The sequence below is a fragment of the Anastrepha obliqua genome, chromosome 6, assembly GCF_027943255.1.
Source record: "Anastrepha obliqua isolate idAnaObli1 chromosome 6, idAnaObli1_1.0, whole genome shotgun sequence".
In the NCBI taxonomy this organism is placed as follows: domain Eukaryota; kingdom Metazoa; phylum Arthropoda; class Insecta; order Diptera; family Tephritidae; genus Anastrepha; species Anastrepha obliqua.
The window spans coordinates 75869572-75891162 of record NC_072897.1 but is presented as its reverse complement, the minus strand read 5'-3'; the positions used below and the strand labels follow the sequence as shown (position 1 = coordinate 75891162).

At 37.4% G+C, this 21591-nt stretch overlaps 2 protein-coding genes across 2 annotated transcripts; both read left to right on the top strand.

Moving 5' to 3' along the window:
• The first annotated feature begins 1714 nt into the window (after positions 1 to 1714).
• LOC129249880 (uncharacterized) lies at positions 1715 to 2842 on the top strand. Its single transcript, XM_054889553.1, has 2 exons — positions 1715 to 2395; positions 2460 to 2842. The coding sequence occupies exons 1-2, from the start codon at positions 1749 to 1751 to the stop codon at positions 2596 to 2598; spliced, it is 786 nt and encodes a 261-aa protein (XP_054745528.1). The 5' UTR covers positions 1715 to 1748; the 3' UTR covers positions 2599 to 2842.
• A 700-nt stretch (positions 2843 to 3542) lies between these two features.
• Positions 3543 to 21513, top strand: LOC129250750 (uncharacterized). The gene is made up of 3 exons (XM_054890348.1): positions 3543 to 4043; positions 9217 to 9439; positions 21317 to 21513. The coding sequence occupies exons 1-3, from the start codon at positions 3543 to 3545 to the stop codon at positions 21511 to 21513; spliced, it is 921 nt and encodes a 306-aa protein (XP_054746323.1).
• The last annotated feature ends 78 nt before the right edge of the window (positions 21514 to 21591 follow it).

Genomic DNA, 21591 nt, shown 5'->3' with positions numbered 1-21591 from the left:
GGGAGTTGACGGACAAGGTTACATCACACATACGCGCGTTGCAGTCGCTTGGATCACAAGAACAAATCGCTGACTGCATTATAGTTGAACTGCTAATCCAGAAGTTGGACAAGGCTACTCAATCCAAGTGGGAAGAAAATTCATCAAGCAACGAACTGCCGTCGTGGGATCGGTTAGCTGCATTTTTGGAAAAGCGGTGTCGTACCCTCGAAAATGTGGAACATGCCATACAAACCCAAACGGATCAAGTTGACAGAAACGGTAAAACTGTAAGTACAAATAAAAGAAAACCATTTGTCGTTTCGAATGCCTCAGTAGGTGGTTGCGCGTTTTGTCGGTGCCCTGATCATAGAATTTACCACTGTCAGCAATTTTCCACTCTTTCTCCAAATCTTCGCCAAAAGGAAGCCAAGAAGCTCTCGCTTTGCCTTAACTGTCTAAAGGGTGGCCATCAAATGAGAGATTGCAAATCTGGACCCTGTAGAGCTTGTCAATTGAAACACCATACGCTTTTGCATTTTGACCGCACATCTTCTGCTTCAACTTCTATATCAGGCCCAGTCACGCAACCACCCACATTGAAATCAAACACCATAGCTGTAACATCATCTGTCCCTGGCCATGCCCTCACTTCGAGATCTCCATCTGATGCTGTGCTTCTAGCCACTGCAGTCATTTTTATCAAAAATCGTGCTGGTACCTTCGTGCCATGTCGGGCGCTTTTGGATTCGGGTTCCCAGCTTCACTTTATTACAAATCGTTTTACTAACCAATTACAACTTCGTAGGACCAAATATTCGGCGGCAGTTTCGGGCATCGGGGATGCCAACCTGTCAACTGAAGGCTATTCGGTCAATGTCGTACTGAAGTCGCGGACTTCAGATTTCTCAACGCACATCACTTCCGTCGTTGTTCAAACAATCACTGACAATCAGCCTGGTTTTTCAGTGAGCATCGCGGACTGGAACGTCCCTTCGAACATCCAACTAGCTGATCCCAATTTCAACATACCTCAGCGTATTGACTTGCTTATCGGAGCAGGACTATTTTTCGAACTTCTCTGCGTTGGGCAGATACAGTTGGCGCCCGGATTTCCAGTTCTTCAAAAAACTCTTCTCGGTTGGGTGATATCAGGTGGTGGTCAACAGACTTCTAAGCTTTCGTCATTTGTGGCCAATCAAAGGTCTTCGAGAGACATCGACTCTGATACCCGACTAGACGATTTGGTACGTCGCTTCTGGGAAGTAGATCACGTTTTTGAGCCAATCACTAAAATAACAAGGGAGGAGCTCGACTGCGAGGCGCATTTTCAGCAAAATGTTTCGCGTTTACCTTCAGGCGAGTACTCGGTTCGCTTACCTTAGAAATTCGGCACAGAATCATTAGGCGAATCATAAACACAAGCAAAGCGACGATTTCAGAGCCATGAACGGAAGTTAACTAACAATATCGATTTAAAGCTAAAGTACTCGGCATTTATAAAGGAGTACCTTGAGCTGAATCACATGTCACTGGTCACCAGCGCTGAGGCCCATGAATGCAAATATTTCTTACCACATCACTGCGTCGTCAAGGAAGATAGCTCCACAACAAAGCTCAGGGTCGTTTTTGATGGTTCTGCTGTCACAACTTCGGGCCTTTCATTAAACGAGATTCTAATGGCGGGGCCGACCATACAACCCAAACTTTTTGATATTCTCATTCGCTTTCGTACGTTTCCCGTTGCACTTACTGGAGACATTTGCAAGATGTATCGTTGCGTTCGCGTCTCTGCACCCGACAACATGTTGCAGTGCATTTTGTGGCGGGACTCCCCTGAATCAGACATCAAGGTTTACAAGCTGGATACGGTTACGTATGGAACGAAGCCCGCAGCATTCCTAGCTATAAGAGCAATGCATCAACTAGCCTCCGATGAGTCCTCGTCTTACCCCTTGGGTTCACAAATTGTCAAACGCGATTTTTACGTAGATGACCTGATCTCCGGAGGAAATTCAGTTGAAGAAGTACGCGAGATGATGCATCAAACCACCAGTCTCCTTGCCCGTGGAAATTTTCATCTCCGGAAATGGTGCTCCAACAACCCAGACGTTCTTCATCACATTTCTGATGCAGAAAGGGAAACCTTCCTTAAATTCGATGACGGTAGCAATATTACGAAAACGTTGGGACTCACATGGGATCCTTTTAAAGATAATTTGTTGTTTTCCTTAGCGCGACACCTTGGAGGCACCAGAAATTCTAAACGGTCTGCACTATCAACAATAGCTCGCTGTTACGACCCGCTAGGTTTAATCGGCCCCACCCTGACTAGGGCGAAAATTCTGTTGCAGCGAATGTGGAGAGACAAGCTCGAATGGGACGAGAGTTTACCGCTCTCACTGGACACAGATTGGTCGGCCTTTTGCAAAGAATTCACGGATGTGCAGTATTTATCATTTCCGCGTTACATATTGCAGCCTGGAGCCACTCATGAACTACATGCATTTTGCGATGCTAGTCTCGAAGCATTCGGTGTTTGTGTCTATGCGCGTTCAGTCAAAGATGACAACGCTCAAGTTCATCTTCTTTGTTCAAAGGCTCGTGTTGCCCCTTTGAAGACGCTAACAGTACCTAAACTGGAGCTTTGTGCCGCCGCCTTACTCGCACAATTAATTAACGAAATAACAAAATTGAAGCTTTTCGCGAGTCGTTGTTATTGCTGGTCAGATTCATCTGTGGTATTATCCTGGTTACAAGAAGAGCCGTCAAAATTTAACGTATTTGTCGCCAACCGAGTATGTGCCATACAACAACTCACAGAAGGTATGCAGTGGCGTTACGTCCCCACCTCTTTGAATCCTGCTGACATCTTATCTAGGGGAGCCGCTCCCCGAGAACTCTCACAATCAAATTTGTGGAAGCATGGACCCCCGTTCCTGCAAGAAGAAATGTGTAATTGGCCGAAGTCTATCGTGCCTCAAACTAAACTCCCGGAAGTTCGTCAAAAGGTCCTGGTATCCATGAATAATCGAATCGACATCTCGCTTTCCTTTAAGTACATCAACTCCTTCACCAAGATGCAACGCATATTTGGATACGTACACAAGTTCATCACCACTGCAAGATCGTTAAAATCATCACATCTTACATCCGAAAATATACATCTTGGAACTCAACTGCTAATTCGCATTGTTCAAAGAGCTCAGCTTTGGCCAGAATACATTGCCTTGAAACAAAATCGATGCGTACATTCGTCGAGTAGCATTTCGTCTCTATCGCCGTTTCTAGATGATTTTGGTTTAGTTCGAGTTGGTGGTCGCCTAAGAAATTCAACCCTTAGTTTCGAAGCGCGGCATCCGATCATCCTTCCGAAAGATCACCCATTAACATCAGCCATAATCATGCATTTTCATAGAAAGAATTGCCACGCAGGCCCACAGTCATCACTTGCGGCAATTCGAATGCAGTTCTGGCCTATCGGTGGTAGAAAAACTACTGCGCGTACCCTACAAAAATGTGTTATATGCTGCAGGTCAAAACCAAAACTTTTTGAGCACATCATGGCAGATTTGCCGAAGGAGCGCATTCAGGCCTCACGAGCCTTCATCGTCACAGGAGTGGACTACTGCGGTCCATTTTATTTCAAACCCGAAACCCGCAACAAGTCACCCCAGAAATGTTACATCAGTGTTTTCATCTGTTTCGCAACCAAGGCCGTGTGGATGGAGCTAGTGAGGGACCTTTCAACAGGTGCTTTCTTGGAAGCTCTCAAGCGATTTACGGCAACACGCGGCATGCCAAGTTGTATTTGGTCAGACAACGCAACCAATTTCGTAGGCGCTAAGAACGAGTTGAGGGACCTAAAACGCTTACTCCTAAGCGAAGAGCACCGCAGCAAGGTTCACGTTCACTGCCTCAACAATGGCTTCGACTGGCGATTCATACCACCTCGTTCACCACATTTCGGCGGCTTGTGGGAAGCCGCAGTAAAAATGGCTAAACAGCACCTGTACCGCACTCTTGGCTCTGCAATTCTTAGTTTCGATGAACTACGTACTTTGGTATGTCAAATCTCTGCTATAATTAACTCTCGACCTCTTGTACCTCTTTCAGAAAATCCAGAAGACCTTGATGTTTTAACTCCAGGTCATTTTCTTATTGGCGGCCCGCTTACAGCTGCTCCTGAGCCTAACATCACTCATTTGAACTACAATCGACTCGGTCACTGGCAGCGTGTCACATACTTCCAACAATTATTTTGGAAACGATGGAGCGAAGAATACCTCACTCTTCTTCAACAAAGAGCAAAATGGCGCACCCCTCACCCTAATGTGCAAATCAACGATATTGTATGCATTAAAGATGAAAATTCAGCACCTCTTAAGTGGCCTCTTGCGCGCGTCATCGAAGTCATTACTGGTGAGGACGGTGTTGCACGAGTAGCTGTTCTACGTACATCCACTGGCCTTACACGTCGAGCTGTTACTAAATTGTGCCTCCTTCCGACTAAGGAATCAGTTGAAAGCCCTGAACTTTCAACGGAGGGGAGGATGTTGGGAGCAGCACCTAATTTACATGACTAATTTAAGTATAGGGTTAATTGTATAGTTTTTATTTAATAATTTAGTATTGTAGTCTAACTTATAAGATTGTAATATTTTTAACTCGTAACACCTGGTCACCCTAATCCTTGTACTTGTCCTTGAATTATATTAATACACATTATCCTATATTTGTCATTTTCCTAACGTTCGTATCAACGCATTCTTATGTACATACATTATATATAAGCTGTGCTAAGCAAATATTTCGAGACTTGAATCTCGACATCAGCTGTGGCTGGTGAACTTAAACATTGTAAATGGATAACAAACACACGAACGCGTAAATTTCTAAGTGCGAAAAAATACATTATAAAGTTTTGTGAAAATTAAAGTGTTTTAATTAATTTGAAAACTATTTGCTGCCAAAAAAGCTTGGTGGTTTAACAGCCGTATAATCTCTTTTTTCATTAGATCATCAATTTCTTTATTCGCAAAAGCATTTGATGCTAAAGGCTAAGGATTGTCAGAAGCTTTTATTTCTGTACGAATCTCTGTTCTAAAAGGAATCAATTTTCTCAAGAATTTCATTTGTAAAAATTCTTATTTCATTTAAGTCTTCTTGTAACATTAGTGCTACAAAGGATTTTTCCTGAATAGCAATTTTGTTCAAATATTTCACTTCATTGTCTGTAAATTCATCGACTGAAGTTGTAGAACTTATTTGCCGCACTTTAATTGGACCACTTGAATTATTATCCGTTTCAAAGTTTACCACTTTCTTCAAAAACCTGAATCATTGCTATAATTTCTGATTCTAATGTCTCCTAATCTCTTAATTTTGCTCACATCATTATCTACGCACTCATTAAAAAGATATTTTTTCCTAAAAACCTTTTCATCAGAATGTTCCTCTATTTCCAAATTTATTCAGAACTCTATCTATCCCATCGTAATCTTAGTCAGTTCGTAGAGCTTGTTCCACTTAGATTAGGTTAGGTTGAAGCAGTTGCCCGCTGTGAGACACACTCAGGCTCATAGCCTATTGCGATGCCGCGTGGGGAACTTATCCTTATCTCTTCTGAAACCAGTGTGTACTTTTCAAAAATTTTAGAAGATCCTTGATTTACTCAGAACTGAGATTTTTCAATTCATTAAGGGAGTGTATTAAAATGAAAAATCTACATGTTGATATAGCAGAACTAAGGCACAGAAGGTGAGGGATCGTTTCTTTCTCATCTTAACAGCTTCTGCAGAAGTTATGTGTTTGCACACCCATCTTCTGAGCGTACCTGCCTTTTAGGCAGTGCCTTGTTATAACCGAAATCAATGCTTATGCTTATTTTGGCCTAGCAGAGACTCTGTGCGTTTAGCATTGAGAGTCGGCCACAATTGTTGGACCATTCTGCATGAGGTTTCATTACTCCATCTTTCATTTGCTGCTCTTATAATTTCCTCAAAGATACATAGCTTACTTGTTAGTAAAGTACGCCTATCTCATTTTCTGTGTACTTAGTCAACTTATTGCCGAGACTCGCTAGCTCGTTGGCTCTGCAAACACCCTCAATGTCACAAAGACCAGGAATTTATGTTACCTTAAGGCGAAATGACTAAGCCATCTCGTTCAGAGATGTGCGGCATTTTAGGAAGTTGTCGACTGTTTCGTGAAGGATTTTATTGCCGCCTGGCTATCAGTGAATATGTGATATCATCTCTTGGTATCGCATCACACTGTACATGGCTTTTATTATTGCCATGTCCAGTCCGGGAATCTCCGGCACGCCAGCAAGGATTCTACCGCGGCGTGGTCCAGGGTTGACCGCCTACTTAAAGTGTTCAATCTTATAGCCGCACTGCGCGAATCTAATAACTAGTCGTGTTTGGAGTGTTTTTAAAAACTAGTAAGTCAACCGAAATCCCGTTAAGTTTCAACTGTGTATCTTTACCAACTGACTTTATTTTCATTTCTTTTATTAACATTAAACTTATTGTTAACATCCATTTCTGTTAATTTGGCTAAATTAACTTAAATTTTTGTTTACTTATGCATAATGTTGACATTATTTCTCAATTCTTTTATATTAAAATTAAACGGTTGCAATTCCTGGAATTTTTAGATTTTAGAATTGTGATTAAAATGTTGCAGCATGAAATGTTAATTTTTTATGGTATTATAAACTTTGAATATTTTTTATATTTGATTGGTGCTCTAATTGAATTTGTTCGTAAAATTTTTTAATATTTCAAAACTATTAAATAGTGTTTTTTCTTCTATATTTTCTACCATATTCGAGAAGTAATAATATTTTGTTCTAATTGAACAATTGTTAATGTTAATTAGATAGTTTCCATTTAATAAAGTTTTTTCAGAGTTACGAGTTGGGTTAATATGAATATCTTTTGCATTTTTAATTATTATTGTGTCTATGTTTATTTCTATTACTTGAAAATCTTCTTGTTTTATTAGTTTACAATCCTTCTTAACTACGCAATGAGTGTTTTCTTTAAAGTCTTTTAAGTGTTTGTATTCTTCAAATGTATAAACTTTATTTTTGAGTTCAAAAACTTGTTCTATGATATGTTGTAGTCCATTTATTTTTTGTCGCTATTTGGTATGGTTACAATTGTTCTTAATTTTACAATTTCAAATGGTTTAGGTATTTTAATACTAAAAATTAAATAGGAGTTATTTCGTTTTCTATTATTTTTCTATCATATAACTGATTTTAAATGGTTTAGAGTGTCATTGAAATAGTCATTAATCAATATTTGCTGATTATTATTTTTTGTTATGTCATTGATTTGAAATAGGTGGTTTTGTATGTTCTGTCTGTCCTCCTCGTCCATTGTACCAAATAACCATTTGGACTTACTTCCTATTCCATTCATAAGTCCACGTTTACGTCTATTCTGTTTTGGTATTACTGTCATTAATTTATTTCTAGTGTATATTAATTGTCTGAAGTAAATTTTTATTTTCCACATCTATTAAGTTTATGTTTTCGGTCATGTTTTCTACGATCTCTTTTATTTTATTAAGGTAATTCATATGTAATATTATATCCGATTCACAAACAATTTCCTGGTTTTTTATGTAAATATCAATAAATCCTGTTTGGTCTGCCAACAATTCTGTAGTCATCATCCCTCTAGTCAGTAGTATCCATATCAGTATTGTCATTAATGTTGCCTGTATCTGAGCTCGCTGTATCAAAGGTCGCTTAATACTCGTATTACATGGGTGTATTTTGTTTAATTTTGCTTTCTTATATTTCGGTTGCTCTTTATGTCTGACTGCCCTATAGTTTCTAATGTATCTTTCCTCTCTAATTTCTTTGTATTCTTCTCTGTTTTTATTTAGTTTATGTACGACCTTTCTTCTGTGCTTTCCAGATTCTTCCTAACTTTTTCTTTCTCTGTTTTTCCGTATTGAACTTCATTCGGGGTATACCTACTTGATACTTGAATGATAACGATCGTTATAATTTCTTATTGCTCTTTGGATTGGATGTTCTTCTAATTGTTCGATTATTGTAATCGGATTTTTATCGTTCAGTGAGTAAGCTGCCACAAATTTTGAAAATTTGTCTGCGGGCGTTAAGAAACGATTACCCTTAATTACATATGTATCAATTTATGTGATGTTGTTTCTGTGAGTTGAAATTTATTTTTAATTGGACGTCTATCATATTTTAATTGTTGACAGAGATCGCATTGGTTTATTACAATTTGGATTAATTCGATAAGTTTTGGGTAATATATTTTATTTTTAATCTATAATATAAAATAAGCCGGGTTTTTCTTCCTGACGCTATAACTCCAGAGCGCACGAACCGATTTCCACGGTTTTGCATACGTTGGAAAGGTCTCGGGCTCCGTGAGGTTTATAGCATGTACTCTGCTCAGTTAATTTCATGTGACATTTATTATGCGTACGTTCTTTCAAACACTAACTTAAAACCGGTATTGTGTTCACTGTGAAATTGTGAAATTGAGGTTAAAGTTATTCGTTTCCTAACAGTTCAATTGGAAAGCATGAAATCAATCACGCGTTTTTATTCAACTTCAATAGCAGGCATTTGTCCTTAAGGTGGTAAGTTGAACTGTGTAAATTATGTGGATAGTGCATTTAAGGTTAAATTCACCAGTCTGTCCAGAATCCAAAATGCCGAGAGGACGGCGTGCGAACATCGGTCGCCGCACAAGACATGCAAGCCAGCAACAAGTGTATTCACAGAACTTAAGCGAAGAAAGACATTGGCATCATACAATCGCATGGCATTCCAATATGATTCCACTGCGAACTACAGTGATGATGAAAATTTAGATATTGGACCAATGACGACTGTATGCCGATATTGCAATGCGTTGAAGTTCAAAAGAGAAACGGCTGGATTGTGCTGCGCAAGTGGAAAAGTCAAACTGGATCCATTACTTACACCACCAAAGTAACTTTCGCATGACTTCCTTTGAAGCTAATATCATTCGAGAAGGCGGCTTCATGCCAACTTGCAAGGTAAAAGATACAACACACACAACCAATCACTCACACCAATCAATCACACCAACAAAATCAATTGCAATAACAACTACACATACACCACACACTACACCATCACACGATCAGAAGTCACACCGTATTCTTCAAAAATAAATAAATTAATTATTCTATCTTAATTGTTTGCCCTCACAGATACAGGGACAAATATATCATTTGCATGGTTCAGTGGTGCCAACACCAGATGAACCGCATCAATTTCTGGAAATATATTTCATTTCGTCGATGGTGGATCAGCTGAATGTGCGGTGCAATATACAGGGAGCACAACAGTTAAAGAGAAGAATTATTGAACAGTGGCAAGCATTTTTTCACGCTAATAACGCTGTCGTTAATATGTTCAAAACAGCATTGGAACGTATGCCAAAAAAAAATTAGAAAATCATTGTTTTTCACATGGACAGCTATACGTTGCGTGTTCACGAGTTGGGAAACCATCCGCTTTGTTTGTGTTAACGTCAGACCCAAGAACAAAAAATGTGGTTTACCAAAGACCACTTAAAAGAAACGGATAATTTGCGGACACGCTTAGCGCTTCGATTCAGTATTTACTTTGGATTCACTTTCATTTTTTATTTAGAGAAGTCCAACTAAATTACACTTCATTTTTGTATTCGAAATGAATTCATAACTGTTGTGAAATGAAATAAAATTTTTCCTTTTCAAATATAAAACAAACAAAAAATATTTTTCTTCAACTTTTAATTCCCAAACGAAATGTTACAAAAAACGAAGCCATCTGGTGGCGAAACGGAGTTCGCCGGGATTGCTATTATTGTTATATGTTTCTATTATTCCTGAAGTCATACTTTCCCTAATATGATATAATCAAACTTGTTTAATAGCTTCAACTCCTGTCTCAATGTTCCTTGCTCTCATGGTATATTTTATGAATTCAATTTGACCATCATTTGAATACATATCTATTAACTTTTGCTGTATATGTATGCTCTGATAATTCTGAATAAATGCCTATTTTACCTTCGGAAATGTATCTTCTAAAAATATATCCCATCTGTTCGAAATCGCATTCCGCAATAAAAATAATTCTCTTCCCATGTATTTCTTTACATTCTTCTGCAAGATTATTTGAGTTTTATATAGGGTTTTTCAGTAAGAGCGCTTCAACTTTTGAACTTTTTTGAATAAAACACAAACGGTTTGACTTTTTTAACTAATTTTTTTTTATTATCGAGTTTGAACATATACATTTAAGTATGAAATTCGATTTCTTTTGCATGACCACCGCGTGCACGTTTTACGAAGTCCAATCGTTGAACCCAATTTTCGACCACTCTTTTGCGTAAATCGGCCGAAATTCCTGCAATTTCGCGTTCAATATTGGCTCTGAGCTCACAAATCGTCGCCGGCTTGTTACTGTAGATCAATGACTTCACATAACCCCAAAGCGGGACGGCTTGTTAAATGGACTGTAAAATGGCCGTAATGCTCTTAAAGTAGCAGCAACAGAACGATTATTTTCATAAAAAATTTGCACGATTTGCAATCGTTGCTCAAGTGTGTAGCGTTCCATGATGAAATTTATACTAATGAAGTTTACAAATGACAAGCGAAAAATAAAAAATATTGCGTCGTTCGCCCTCCCTATCGGAAAAAAGTTGAAGCGCACCTATTGAATAACCCTATATTTATTCACGATTTCTTCTTTTATAAAAAAATGATCCCCTAAATCTTCTTGTGCTGAGTGTATTGTTGCCATAGTTACGTCGTCTTCAATCTTATTAATTGAAGAACTATCAGAATCTTTATCTCCCTCCTTTTCTGAAATAGTGTCCTCACTATTTTCTAGTCTACTTAAAAAATCTGCCACTATATTTTCTTTTCCTTTTAGGTATTCTATCTCGAATTGGTATTCACCTAATTTTAATAGCCATCGCACATAGGGGTATTTGAACAATCTAAGGGGCCAAAAGTATTTTTTTGGTTTAACGTTAAACAATTAAAAAAAGCATCCAATCAAATGGTATTATCTAGATTTTCTTCATCGCTACGTGAAGAAAATTCTAGGTTTGGATCGGCAGGCATGAGCATTTCCAATGTTTCTGGCAGAAATGATTGGGACTTTCTTCTTTTTATTTGCCTCCTAGAGCTCATTAAGGGGTCCGAACTTAAAAGGAGGCGGTTAAAAATATCCCTGTTGCAATTTTCTCTAGTAAATTTTCCGACAAAATCTAGCCGGTAAGAGCGGAAATGCTTATTTCGGGCTTCTGCAGCCTCTTCAGAGAGCTGGCCAATTGGTAACAAAGCACTCTTTATTATAACAGCTCCATGAATAAGTATTTTGTGCATTGTGGGTGTCATGGGATGCCACGGATAAAGATCCACATATAATCGAGCAGTTTCTGTTGCATAAATATCATATTTTTCAGGATTAATTTTATGACCACTAGAAATTGTTTCTAGAATAACTTTCAGTCTATATATTAATTCGTAGCTGATGCCTGTTATATCGGATGCTAATTGAGGATTGTCGAAAAATCTTCGGCTTGTGTTACCGTCATTGGTATTACCGAAATTCGCCTTTGGCATATCTATTAACAATCCCGTTTCTTGGCGAAACCTGTCCTGGATCTCTTGTTTTCTCTCTTTCTCGAGGCTGTTTTCAGTTTCTCTTTTTCTTGCTCTATATTTTTTTACTGGCAACTTACAAGCCAAAGGGAGAATGCTCTGAAATATTCTTATCCTGGCATGTAGTACCGAAATTCCGAATTGAATAGCCTCGAAATTAACATCTATTGTTTTATCCAAATTGTTGAAATCCTTTGAGGTTGTGCCGCAAATGTAGCAACGACTGGTTGATGTGGTTCTTGTGGCAGCATTACAGACCTTTCCGTCAACCATTGTCATTATAAATTCGTGTTTCAATGAATAATGTTTGCCACTCAAGTCAAATTCTGTTGCAACCAGACTGTTTATCTGATTATTGACGTGATTAATTTCTTCCTCCGTTACATCAGTAGTCTCTTTGATAAATTTAAATCTTATAGACCGACAAAATCGAGGAGAAGATGGTGTTGGATTTTCCCATATAGTCTTTTCCATCTTTTGGCCGCATACTAATTTAACAGGAACAAAGCAGCTTTGAAAAATGTTCGTATCTGAATCCGTATCATTTTCAATCTTTTGTTTGAACTGGGTCTGTTGGGACCCGTCACAACCCCATTTACGGGTCTCACATTCTTGGACCTTCAATGTTGTTAGTACCTCTTCCAGGTAGTCCGATAATCGTCTAAGGTAAGGTCGTCGGTAAGGTCGACCAAAGGTTGCAATTCGGCTTCCGCACCTATACTATTTACAGTGCAACATTCTGGTGGCGGATAACACTTCTTTTTTTCTTTTTGTAAAAGACTATAACAAGGAAAGAATTTCTTATTTATTCTTCTTATTGTCTCGTATTGGTCTCGTGTTAGATCTGCATCGATGAACATTTGCATTGCTTCCTGGACAGATAAGGGGCAAATTTTATCTTTTGATGACTTTGTTCGATAATAGGCCTTTTTATATTTGGTTTCGCGAGTTGGCGAAGTAATGATTTCTTTTAGCACATTCGAAGCATGTCGTTTTCCTGACTTTCTTAATTCTACTTGCGCAGCATGCACGATAAGGTTTTGATCAAAATTAGAGCGCATTTCCTCAGTTTTTCTTCTTTTACTTCTTTCGCTCAGATCTCCAAAAGATTTACTCGGTCGTCCTGTTCGATTTGAAGGACTGTCAGCAACAACGGGAATGGTGAAGGTTCCGTTCAGCCAAGATTCATTGCTTTTTAGGAATACCGCTTCTTTATAATGAGCTTTAGTCCATCGATTTTTAAATTGCTTTTCAACGTCTCAATTTGATTGTCAGAGAATCCTTTAATAGACATAAACTGATCTTTCAAGAAATTTAGCCTTGCCTCTATGTTGGGTAAATTGTCATTGTTCATGAGGTCAAACAAGTATTTTCTAGTCACAATCCTCATTCCCGATGCTCCCATTGAACCTAACACAAATAAATATTTCGCTTAATCTCTTGTAAATGAAAAGACCTTTTTCATAAAATTTTACCAACAACATTCAAAGTACTAAAATACCGTTTATCCGGACTTATCCGGATCAAATTCTTTGATGAATTGTCAAAACAAGGTACATAATAAACAATTACAATCGAATCTTAACCGGATCTATCTCGATAGTATTACTTATTGACTAACAAATATTATTTTAAGAAAGAAAAGTAGTTTGCGAAGGTGTGTACTTATAGGGTTGAAAAGTTAACTTTAATACTTGAAAATTATAAAGATTCTAATTGATTTCATTCATTACTAACCTGATGCTTCAGAATCCATAACTCTTTACTCCACTGTTGAACACAAAAACATAAAATTTCACTTTTAAAGTTTGGGTTTTGCAAGAGTGCCGAGAACAGATAACGTACACGAGGTGATACGATCGAATTCCGACTGCCGTTATCGTATGTCAAATGCTTGTAGGGTGCGCGGGAGGGGCTGGCTTTTGTTCTCGGAAGGGTCAGGTACCTCAGGAAGTCATTTTTGTAAATGTATTTATTGTTTTGTTAAATGGACTTTTGACCCCGTAGATCTTTCAAATACCTGTATGTGCATCGTTGGTGACATGTCTTTTCCTCTGTAGTTGGAATGGAGATATTTAATTGGCTGGTGATCAGTAAGGATTTTTATTTCATGCTGAATTTCTGTTGTATTTATTAGTTAATAAATTGCCTTCTCTAAACAATTATTTGTCATATCGGTTTAGTAATTTTATAATTGACTCCTTTCGAATTTAGGATCACCAGTTTCAAGCATGTAAATTTGATTAAATTTATATGGGTTATTAAGAAAATAGGATATTTTTCCATTTAGTGTTATTTGTCCTTGTTCTATCTCTATTTGTGCATTTAAAAAGTTTAATATATCGATACCTTTAATGAAATCATAAGTTCTCCCTTTTAATGGGGTGGTCTTCCAACGAATCCTGGCATTGTTAGGTAAATGAAATTGCTCCCGGCTTTTTGTGTGTATTTCATAATTTATTGTATCTTTATTTGTTAATGTACTAAATGTTATGGTATATTTCGGCCGCCGTAGCCGAATGGGTTGGTGCGCGACTACCATTCGGAATTCACAGACAGAACGTCGGTTCGAATCTCGGTGAAAACACCAAAATTAAGAAAAATAAATTTTTAAATAGCGGTCGCCCCTCGGCAGGCAATGGCAAACCTCCGAGTGTATTCCTGCCATGAAAAAGCTCCTCACGAAAATATATGCCGTTCGGAGTCGGCTTGAAACTGTAGGTCCCTCGATTTGTGGAACAACATCAAGGCGCACACCACAAATACGAGGAGGAGCTCGGCCAAACACCCAAAAAGCGTGTACGTGCCAATTGTATATATATATATATATTTCAAATTATATACATATTTTCAAATCGTTTATTTCCCTATTAATTAAACTAAGTCTAGTACCGGTATCTATTAGTGCTACGTATTCTTTATTTTCAATATTTAATTTTATCTTTGGCAGGCATTCTGTGCCTCATCAGTCGGGTTTTGCCTACCCAAGTTTAAGCGATCTTGGCCAAACCTGTGGTTAGGGTGCCCTGCCATCTGAGGATTACTATAAATTTTTAAGAAAGAAAAACACATGTGGATCGATTTACAACGAATGACTTAAACTTTATTTCCAGGTTTTGACAAGTACATGAATGGTTGCCAGAGTTGATAACTACATCAATAGTTTTAATACAAATATTTAGCACTGGATGATGTTAGAATTTACATTTTGATATACATTTTCAACACCCCCACTATATCAAAATTCCAAACAGTATAAATACTGTTAAAAAGAAATCAATATGGAACAATACCAAGAATTTGCATAAATTTATAGTGTTTTATTTCTGACAATCCCTTAGTTAATAAGTCTGCAGGCATTTTAGCAGTTGGCAAATATAATATTTAGTTTCAACTAGACCGCTATTAATTACATCTCTGATAAAATTATACCTTACATCAATATGTTTTGATCGTTTATGAGATTGGTGGTTATTTGCCAGTTTTAATGCACTTTGGCTGTCATCTATACTAATATTATAAAGAGGAAAACTTTGTTTGTTTGTTTGTTTGTTTGTTTGTTTGTTTGTTTGTAACGAATAGGCTCAAAAACTACTGGACCGATTTTAAAAATTCTTTCACCATTCGAAAACTACATTATCCACGAGTAACATGGATTACATTTTATTTTGGAAAAAATAGGGTTCCATAAGATATTTGGATTTTTCGGACACAAACTCAAAAAAATCTTATATATAAAATAAAGTCAACTTTTTGTGTGTGTTCGCTAACCGGCTGTGTCTGCACCGAATTAAACCAAACTTACACACATTGTTAAGAAGGTATTGAAGATGGTTTCCGTATAGTTTGGATACCTATTGGTGGATAGGGCTCGAGATATAGGTCAAAACGTGGACCCGGGTAACCTTCGGATGTGTATGTACAATATGGGTATCAAATTGAAGCTGTTGGTGAATGCTTTAGTACAGAGTATTTTTCATGCCGCTCCGTGACTGGGGTCTCGAGATATAGGTCAAAACGTGGACCCGGGTAACCTTTGGTTGTGTATGTACAATATCGGTATCAAATGAAAGCTGTTGATAAGTGCTTTAATACGGGGTAATTTTCATACCTATTGATGGCTAGGGTCTGGAAATATATGCCAAAACGTGGACCCGCCGTGTCTTTGCACCGAATTAAACCAAACTTACACACAATGTTAAGAAGGTAGTGAAGATGGTTTCCGTATAGTTTGGATACCTATTGGTGGATAGGGCTTGAGATATAGGTCAAAACGTGGACCCGGATAACCTTCGGATGTGTATGTACAATATGGGTATCAAATGGAAGCTGTTGGTGAATGCTTTAGTTCAGAGTATTTCCATCCGCTCCGTGACTAGGGTCTCGAGATAGAGACCAAAACGTGGACCCTAGAATGTGTTTGTACAATATGGATATCAAATGAAAGCTGTTGATAAGTGCTTTAATACGGGGTAATTTTCATACCTATTGATGACTAGGGTCTCGAAATATATGCCAAAACGTGGACCCGCCGTGTCTTTGAACCGAATTAAACCAAACTTACACACATTGTTAAGTAGGTATTGAAGATGGTTTCCGTACAGTTTGAATACCTATTGGTAGATAGGGTCTCGAGATATAGGTCAAAACGTGAACCCGGGTAACCTTCGGACGTGTATGTACAATATGGGTATCAAATGGAAGCTGTTGGTGAATGCTTTCGTTCAGAGTATTTCCATCCGCTCCGTGACTAGGGTCTCGAGATAGAGACCAAAACGTGGAGCCTAGAATGTGTTTGTACAATATGGATATCAAATTGAAGCTGTTGGTGAATGCTTTAGTACAGAGTATTTTTCATGCCGCTCCGTGACTAGGGTCTCGAGATATAGGTCAAAACGTGGACCCGGGTAACCTTCGGATGTGTATGTACAATATGGGTATCAAATGGAAGCTGTTGGTGAATGCTTTAGTTCAGAGTATTTCCATCCGCTCCGTGACTAGGGTCTCGAGATAGAGACCAAAACGTGGACCCTAGAATGTGTTTGTACAATATGGATATCAAATGAAAGCTGTTGATAAGTACTTTAATACGGGGTAATTTTCATACCTATTGATGACTAGGGTCTCGAAATATATGCCAAAACGTGGACCCGCCGTGTCTTTGCACCGAATTAAACCAAACTTATGCACATTGTTAAGTAAGTATTGAAAATGGGTTTCGTAAAGTTTGGTTGTAATTCGGAGCAGTGGCAACGGGTACAGCGTTCTTTTGAGCCAGCCATAATGTCGCTTCCTTTTTTGACGCTTGGGGCGGAACTGAACTGTCAAATTGACAGTGTGAGTTACACTGTGTCAATATTTCTTTCTGATTTGGATGCCATAAGGAAAAAACGTAAGTGCAACATGTAAAAATTGTTTGTGAATTTTTTTGGAGTGGATTTTGGAACAGTGAATAATTTCTTACGAAATTTGAGAATTTAATGTGAAATTCGAATGTTCAAATGAAATTATGTGTTCGTGGAAAACACAATTTTTTTCGTTTTTCTTTTTGAAAAATATAAATGGATAATGGTTAAAAAAGCTCCAATGCTTAATAAAACATATATATTGAAACGAAAAATTCATGGACGATCAGGAGAAAAGACGATTGTTTATTCATATGCGTTGATTTGAAATTTAAAAACAATCGTCTTTTTTCCTGATTTTCAATTTATATTTTATATTTACTCAAAAACAAATAGAAAAACAAAAAATATTGTTTATGCCAAAGCGCTTGAATAAAGAATAAAGAAATAAATAATATGAAAACCATATATTTTCTGTTCTAAACCATATCTATTCTATTTTAGTGTGCCCAGCGAAGGGGGCCGGGTTTGCTAGTTATACAATATTATCATGTTGAAACAACCTGTTAGTTCATATTCTAAATTTCTTAAATAAATGGCCTCTCGACAAGCCTGTGACAAAGCCATATACTCTGCTTCACAGCTACTGAGAGCAACAGTCCTTTGCTTTTTGCTCTCCCAAGAGATGGCAGATCCAGATTTAGTAAAACAGATGCCAGTACAAGAACAATGCTATCACTAGCCCAGTCTGCATCTGCATACCCCTCTAGTTCTGTTGTCTCTTTAGAATATCTTAAACAATAATGCTTTGTTCCTAACAAATATTTTAAAATTCTCTTAGCATAATTCCAGTGAACATGTGAATAACATTATTAAATTGACTGAGGTAACTAACTGAATAGGCAATGTCTGGTCGTGTCAAAACTGCCAGATACATCAAACTACCTATAAGTTTTTGATATGGCAAATGATCTTCACAAATATCAGATTTCTCAATATTTAATTTAGTCTCTATCGGAGTACTAACTGTATTACATTCAGACATGTTAAACTTTTTAATCAATTGCTCAATATATTGCTCCTGATCCACTGTAATTACATTTGCATGTTTATCAATATTAATCCTCATGCCTAAATATTGCTTTACCTGACCTAAATTTTTAATTTCAAATTTTTGTTCCAAGGCTTCAATTAAAATATCAGTTTCTGACTTATCATTTGAAAATATTATGAAATCATCAACATAAATTCCAACAAAAGTTTTCTTACCATTTATTATTTATAAACACACAAGGTTCTAATTTACTTTTGCAAAATCCTAAATTATACAATGTTTCTTCGACTCTCTGATACCAGGCCAGTGCAGATTGTTTTAAACCATACACAGCCTTTTTTAACTTTAACACTTTACTGGAATCTTTAACAGGAAACCTTCAGGTAAATGCATATACAGGGTTGGCCATATTAAACTGACCCATTGAGTAACCCTATAACTTTTTACTGTAATTTGAAATCTAAGGTTTACGTCAACAAGCCAAAGACACTAGGCGCACTTAAGGCCAATATCCGACGGGAAATAGCCGCCATATCGGCCGAGACGCTGGCCAAAACTATGGAAAACGCCGAAAAACGGGCACATTACGCTATACGAGCTAAGGGCGACCACTTGCGCGATATCATATTCAAAAAGTGATGTAAACGAATCTCCTTGAACTAAATTAAATGTTTTTCACAATGAAACACAAAAAAATGTTTCTTTTTCCATATTTTTTTAATAATCACATGGGTCAGCTTAAGATGGCCAACCCTGTACATATCCAAATACGTGCTAAGGGCGACCACTTGCGCGATATCACATTCAAAAAGTGATGTAAACGAATCTCCTTGAACTAAATTAAATGTTTTTCACAATGAAACACAAAAAAATGTTTCTTTTTCCATATTTTTTTAATAATCACATGGGTCAGTTTAAGATGGCCAACCCTGTACATACTTTCCTTTAAATATCCGTTAAGAAAAGCTGTTGTAACGTCTAAGTGAGTAATGTCCATATTGAACTGAACGCTTAATGCAAATAATAAGCGCAAGGTTGAATGTCTAATGACCGGCGAGAATGTCTCTTGGTAGTCCACACCAGCTTTCTGTGTAGGTATAACCTTTGGCCACTAACCTTGCCCAGTACCTCACATTACCAACACTGCGATAATCTAATTTCACCACAGATTCAACCATTGAATCCCCCACTGAATCTGTGTTCTCTATAGAAATTGTAACTATTTCTTCTTTCTTTGGTTTTTCCTTAATCACAACATCTATACTGGTTGTAATCTGTCTTTTGATTGGATCATAAATTCTATATCCTTTTACATTCTCACTGAAACCAACCACTAGTATATGTTTCTTTGATTTTTTATCCCATTTGGTTCTTTTTTCTTTTGGTATGTGAGCCATCACAGTGCTTCCAAACACACGAATATGTTCTAAGTTTGGTTTAATTCCAGTCCACGCTTCATATGGAGTCTTTTCAATGCCTGTGGCTACTGACCGGTTTTTTAAATAGACAGCTATGTTCGCAGTTCCTGCCCAAAATGTTTTGTCCAAATCAGCATCGAAGAGAAGACATCTTGCTCTCTCTACAATGGTTCTATTTGATCTCTCACTTAGCCCATTCTGTTCGGGCGTGTAAGGATTTGTTTTTTGATGTATGATGCCTTCTGATTTCAAATAATTCTCAAAATCATTACTGCAATACTCCCAACCATTCTCCGTTCTCAAGATTTCCATATTTTTATTATGAAAATTCTCCACCACGGACTTAAACTCTTTGAAATAGTGTAATACTTCATTTTTTGTTTTCAGAAAATAAATAAAGGTCATTCTGGTATAGTCATCAATTAATAATAGAAAATATCTTGCACCGCCAATCGACTTGGTCTCCATTGGCCCACAAATATCAGAATGAACAATTTCTAGTACATCTGTTGCTCGGGATCCAGTACTGAATGGCAATCTTGACTGTTTGCCTTCACAACATATCTCACAATCTGATTTGCTTATTGTGAACGTGTCAGGATAATCCAGCCCATTCACTAATCCGTAACGCTTCATTTTGTTGATATCATTGCTATTTATATAACCAAGACGCCTGTACCACGTTTCCCCATTCACTATGGTAGATGGCGATGATATAAACAATTCTGTGTTTTTAGATTCAATTTGTAAACACCATTAGTTAAGTTCGCTTCAGCAACCAATTCGCCTTTATTGTTTTTAATTAATCATTTATTCGTTCCAAAGACGACACTGTTTCCATTTTTTATCAACTCACTGACTGATAACATATTTGTTGTGAGACTTGGCACACACAACACATTCTTTACTGTTATATTAAAATCGTAATTTGTGGTTATCTCACCGGAACATAAAACAGGCACCTTCATCTTATTTGCAATTATAATTTCAGGAAATGAAGATAAATACTGGGGATTTATCAACCAACTTTCATTCGCGGTCGTGTGCGCACTCGCACCTGAATCAATGTAAATTCAGTTCTACTGAATTCGCCGCTCAGAAATACGACACTAAAGGCATTCCTTTGACTTTTGTTTTTGTCCGACCCTTTGTCCGATTTATCCTTTAATAATGGACACTGATTCCTATAATGACCAGTATTTTTACAATGATAACAAGTAACTGTTTTTGTGTTCCTTGTTTTGTTTACATTTGAGGTTGAAGTATTGTTGCTATTTTTACATTTCTTCTGCCAGTCTTTAGCGACAAATGCGGAATTGCGCTCTGTTTCACTCACATCAACTGATTCCATATCAAGTAATTTTGTTTTGATGGTGTCGGTAGTCATTTGAATGCCAGAATGTTCTGCGGCCATAATCATAGGCATAAATCGCTCAGGTAAACCGGCTAGCAACAAAGAACCGATCCATTCGTCGCTAATGGCGAATCCTGTTCCTCTTAACCCTTTATTAGGCACGTGGTCTACAATCGTAGACCACTTCTTTTCAAAGTCGTGCAACTCCTTAAATTCGTCTTTTAAATTACCTAAGCTTTTTAATAGCTGTTTATAATTAATCTCTTTATCCAATTAGTGCATTCAGTTCGGGTTTTGTAGTTGTAAATTTTATCAAGGTCTGAACAGTGCTGGTCTACATATGTAGACTACGTGACTAACGACGTTACTTTTTCTTGCGGCAATATTACTTGATATATTAAATATTTGAATTAAGTTCAGGTAGGTTTTGCTTATATTTTTTTTTACAAAAGTGTGCTAATTTAATTACTTTCAGATAATATTATGTCTGATTGCAAAAAAAGACGATTGGAAAGCAGCAAAAATCCTGAAGTATGCGAAAAATGGCTCTCCGAACTATCAAGTAGTGAAGAAAGTGCTATGGATGAAAAAAATGCGACGGGGGTTGACGAAGATACGGATATCAATGTGAATGCTGCTGAAGAGAGTGACCACGAGACCGAATCGGACTAGAAGGATCAAGCGATGATGAAATTCTTTCAGACGATTCTGGTGCATCTCATCCCCAAAATTTCTATTTAGGAAAAGACA

Coding starts and splice junctions, on each gene's coding strand:
- LOC129249880 (XM_054889553.1), top strand. CDS start 1,749: ATGTATCGTTGCGTTCGCGTCTCTGCACCCGACAACATGTTGCAGTGC. Junction 2,396..2,459: donor CTCTCACTGGACACAGATTG/GTCGGCCTTTTG, acceptor TACATATTGCAG/CCTGGAGCCACTCATGAACT.
- LOC129250750 (XM_054890348.1), top strand. CDS start 3,543: ATGGCAGATTTGCCGAAGGAGCGCATTCAGGCCTCACGAGCCTTCATC. Junction 4,044..9,216: donor TCGATGAACTACGTACTTTG/GTATGTCAAATC, acceptor TTGCCCTCACAG/ATACAGGGACAAATATATCA. Junction 9,440..21,316: donor GTTCAAAACAGCATTGGAAC/GTATGCCAAAAA, acceptor AATTACTTTCAG/ATAATATTATGTCTGATTGC.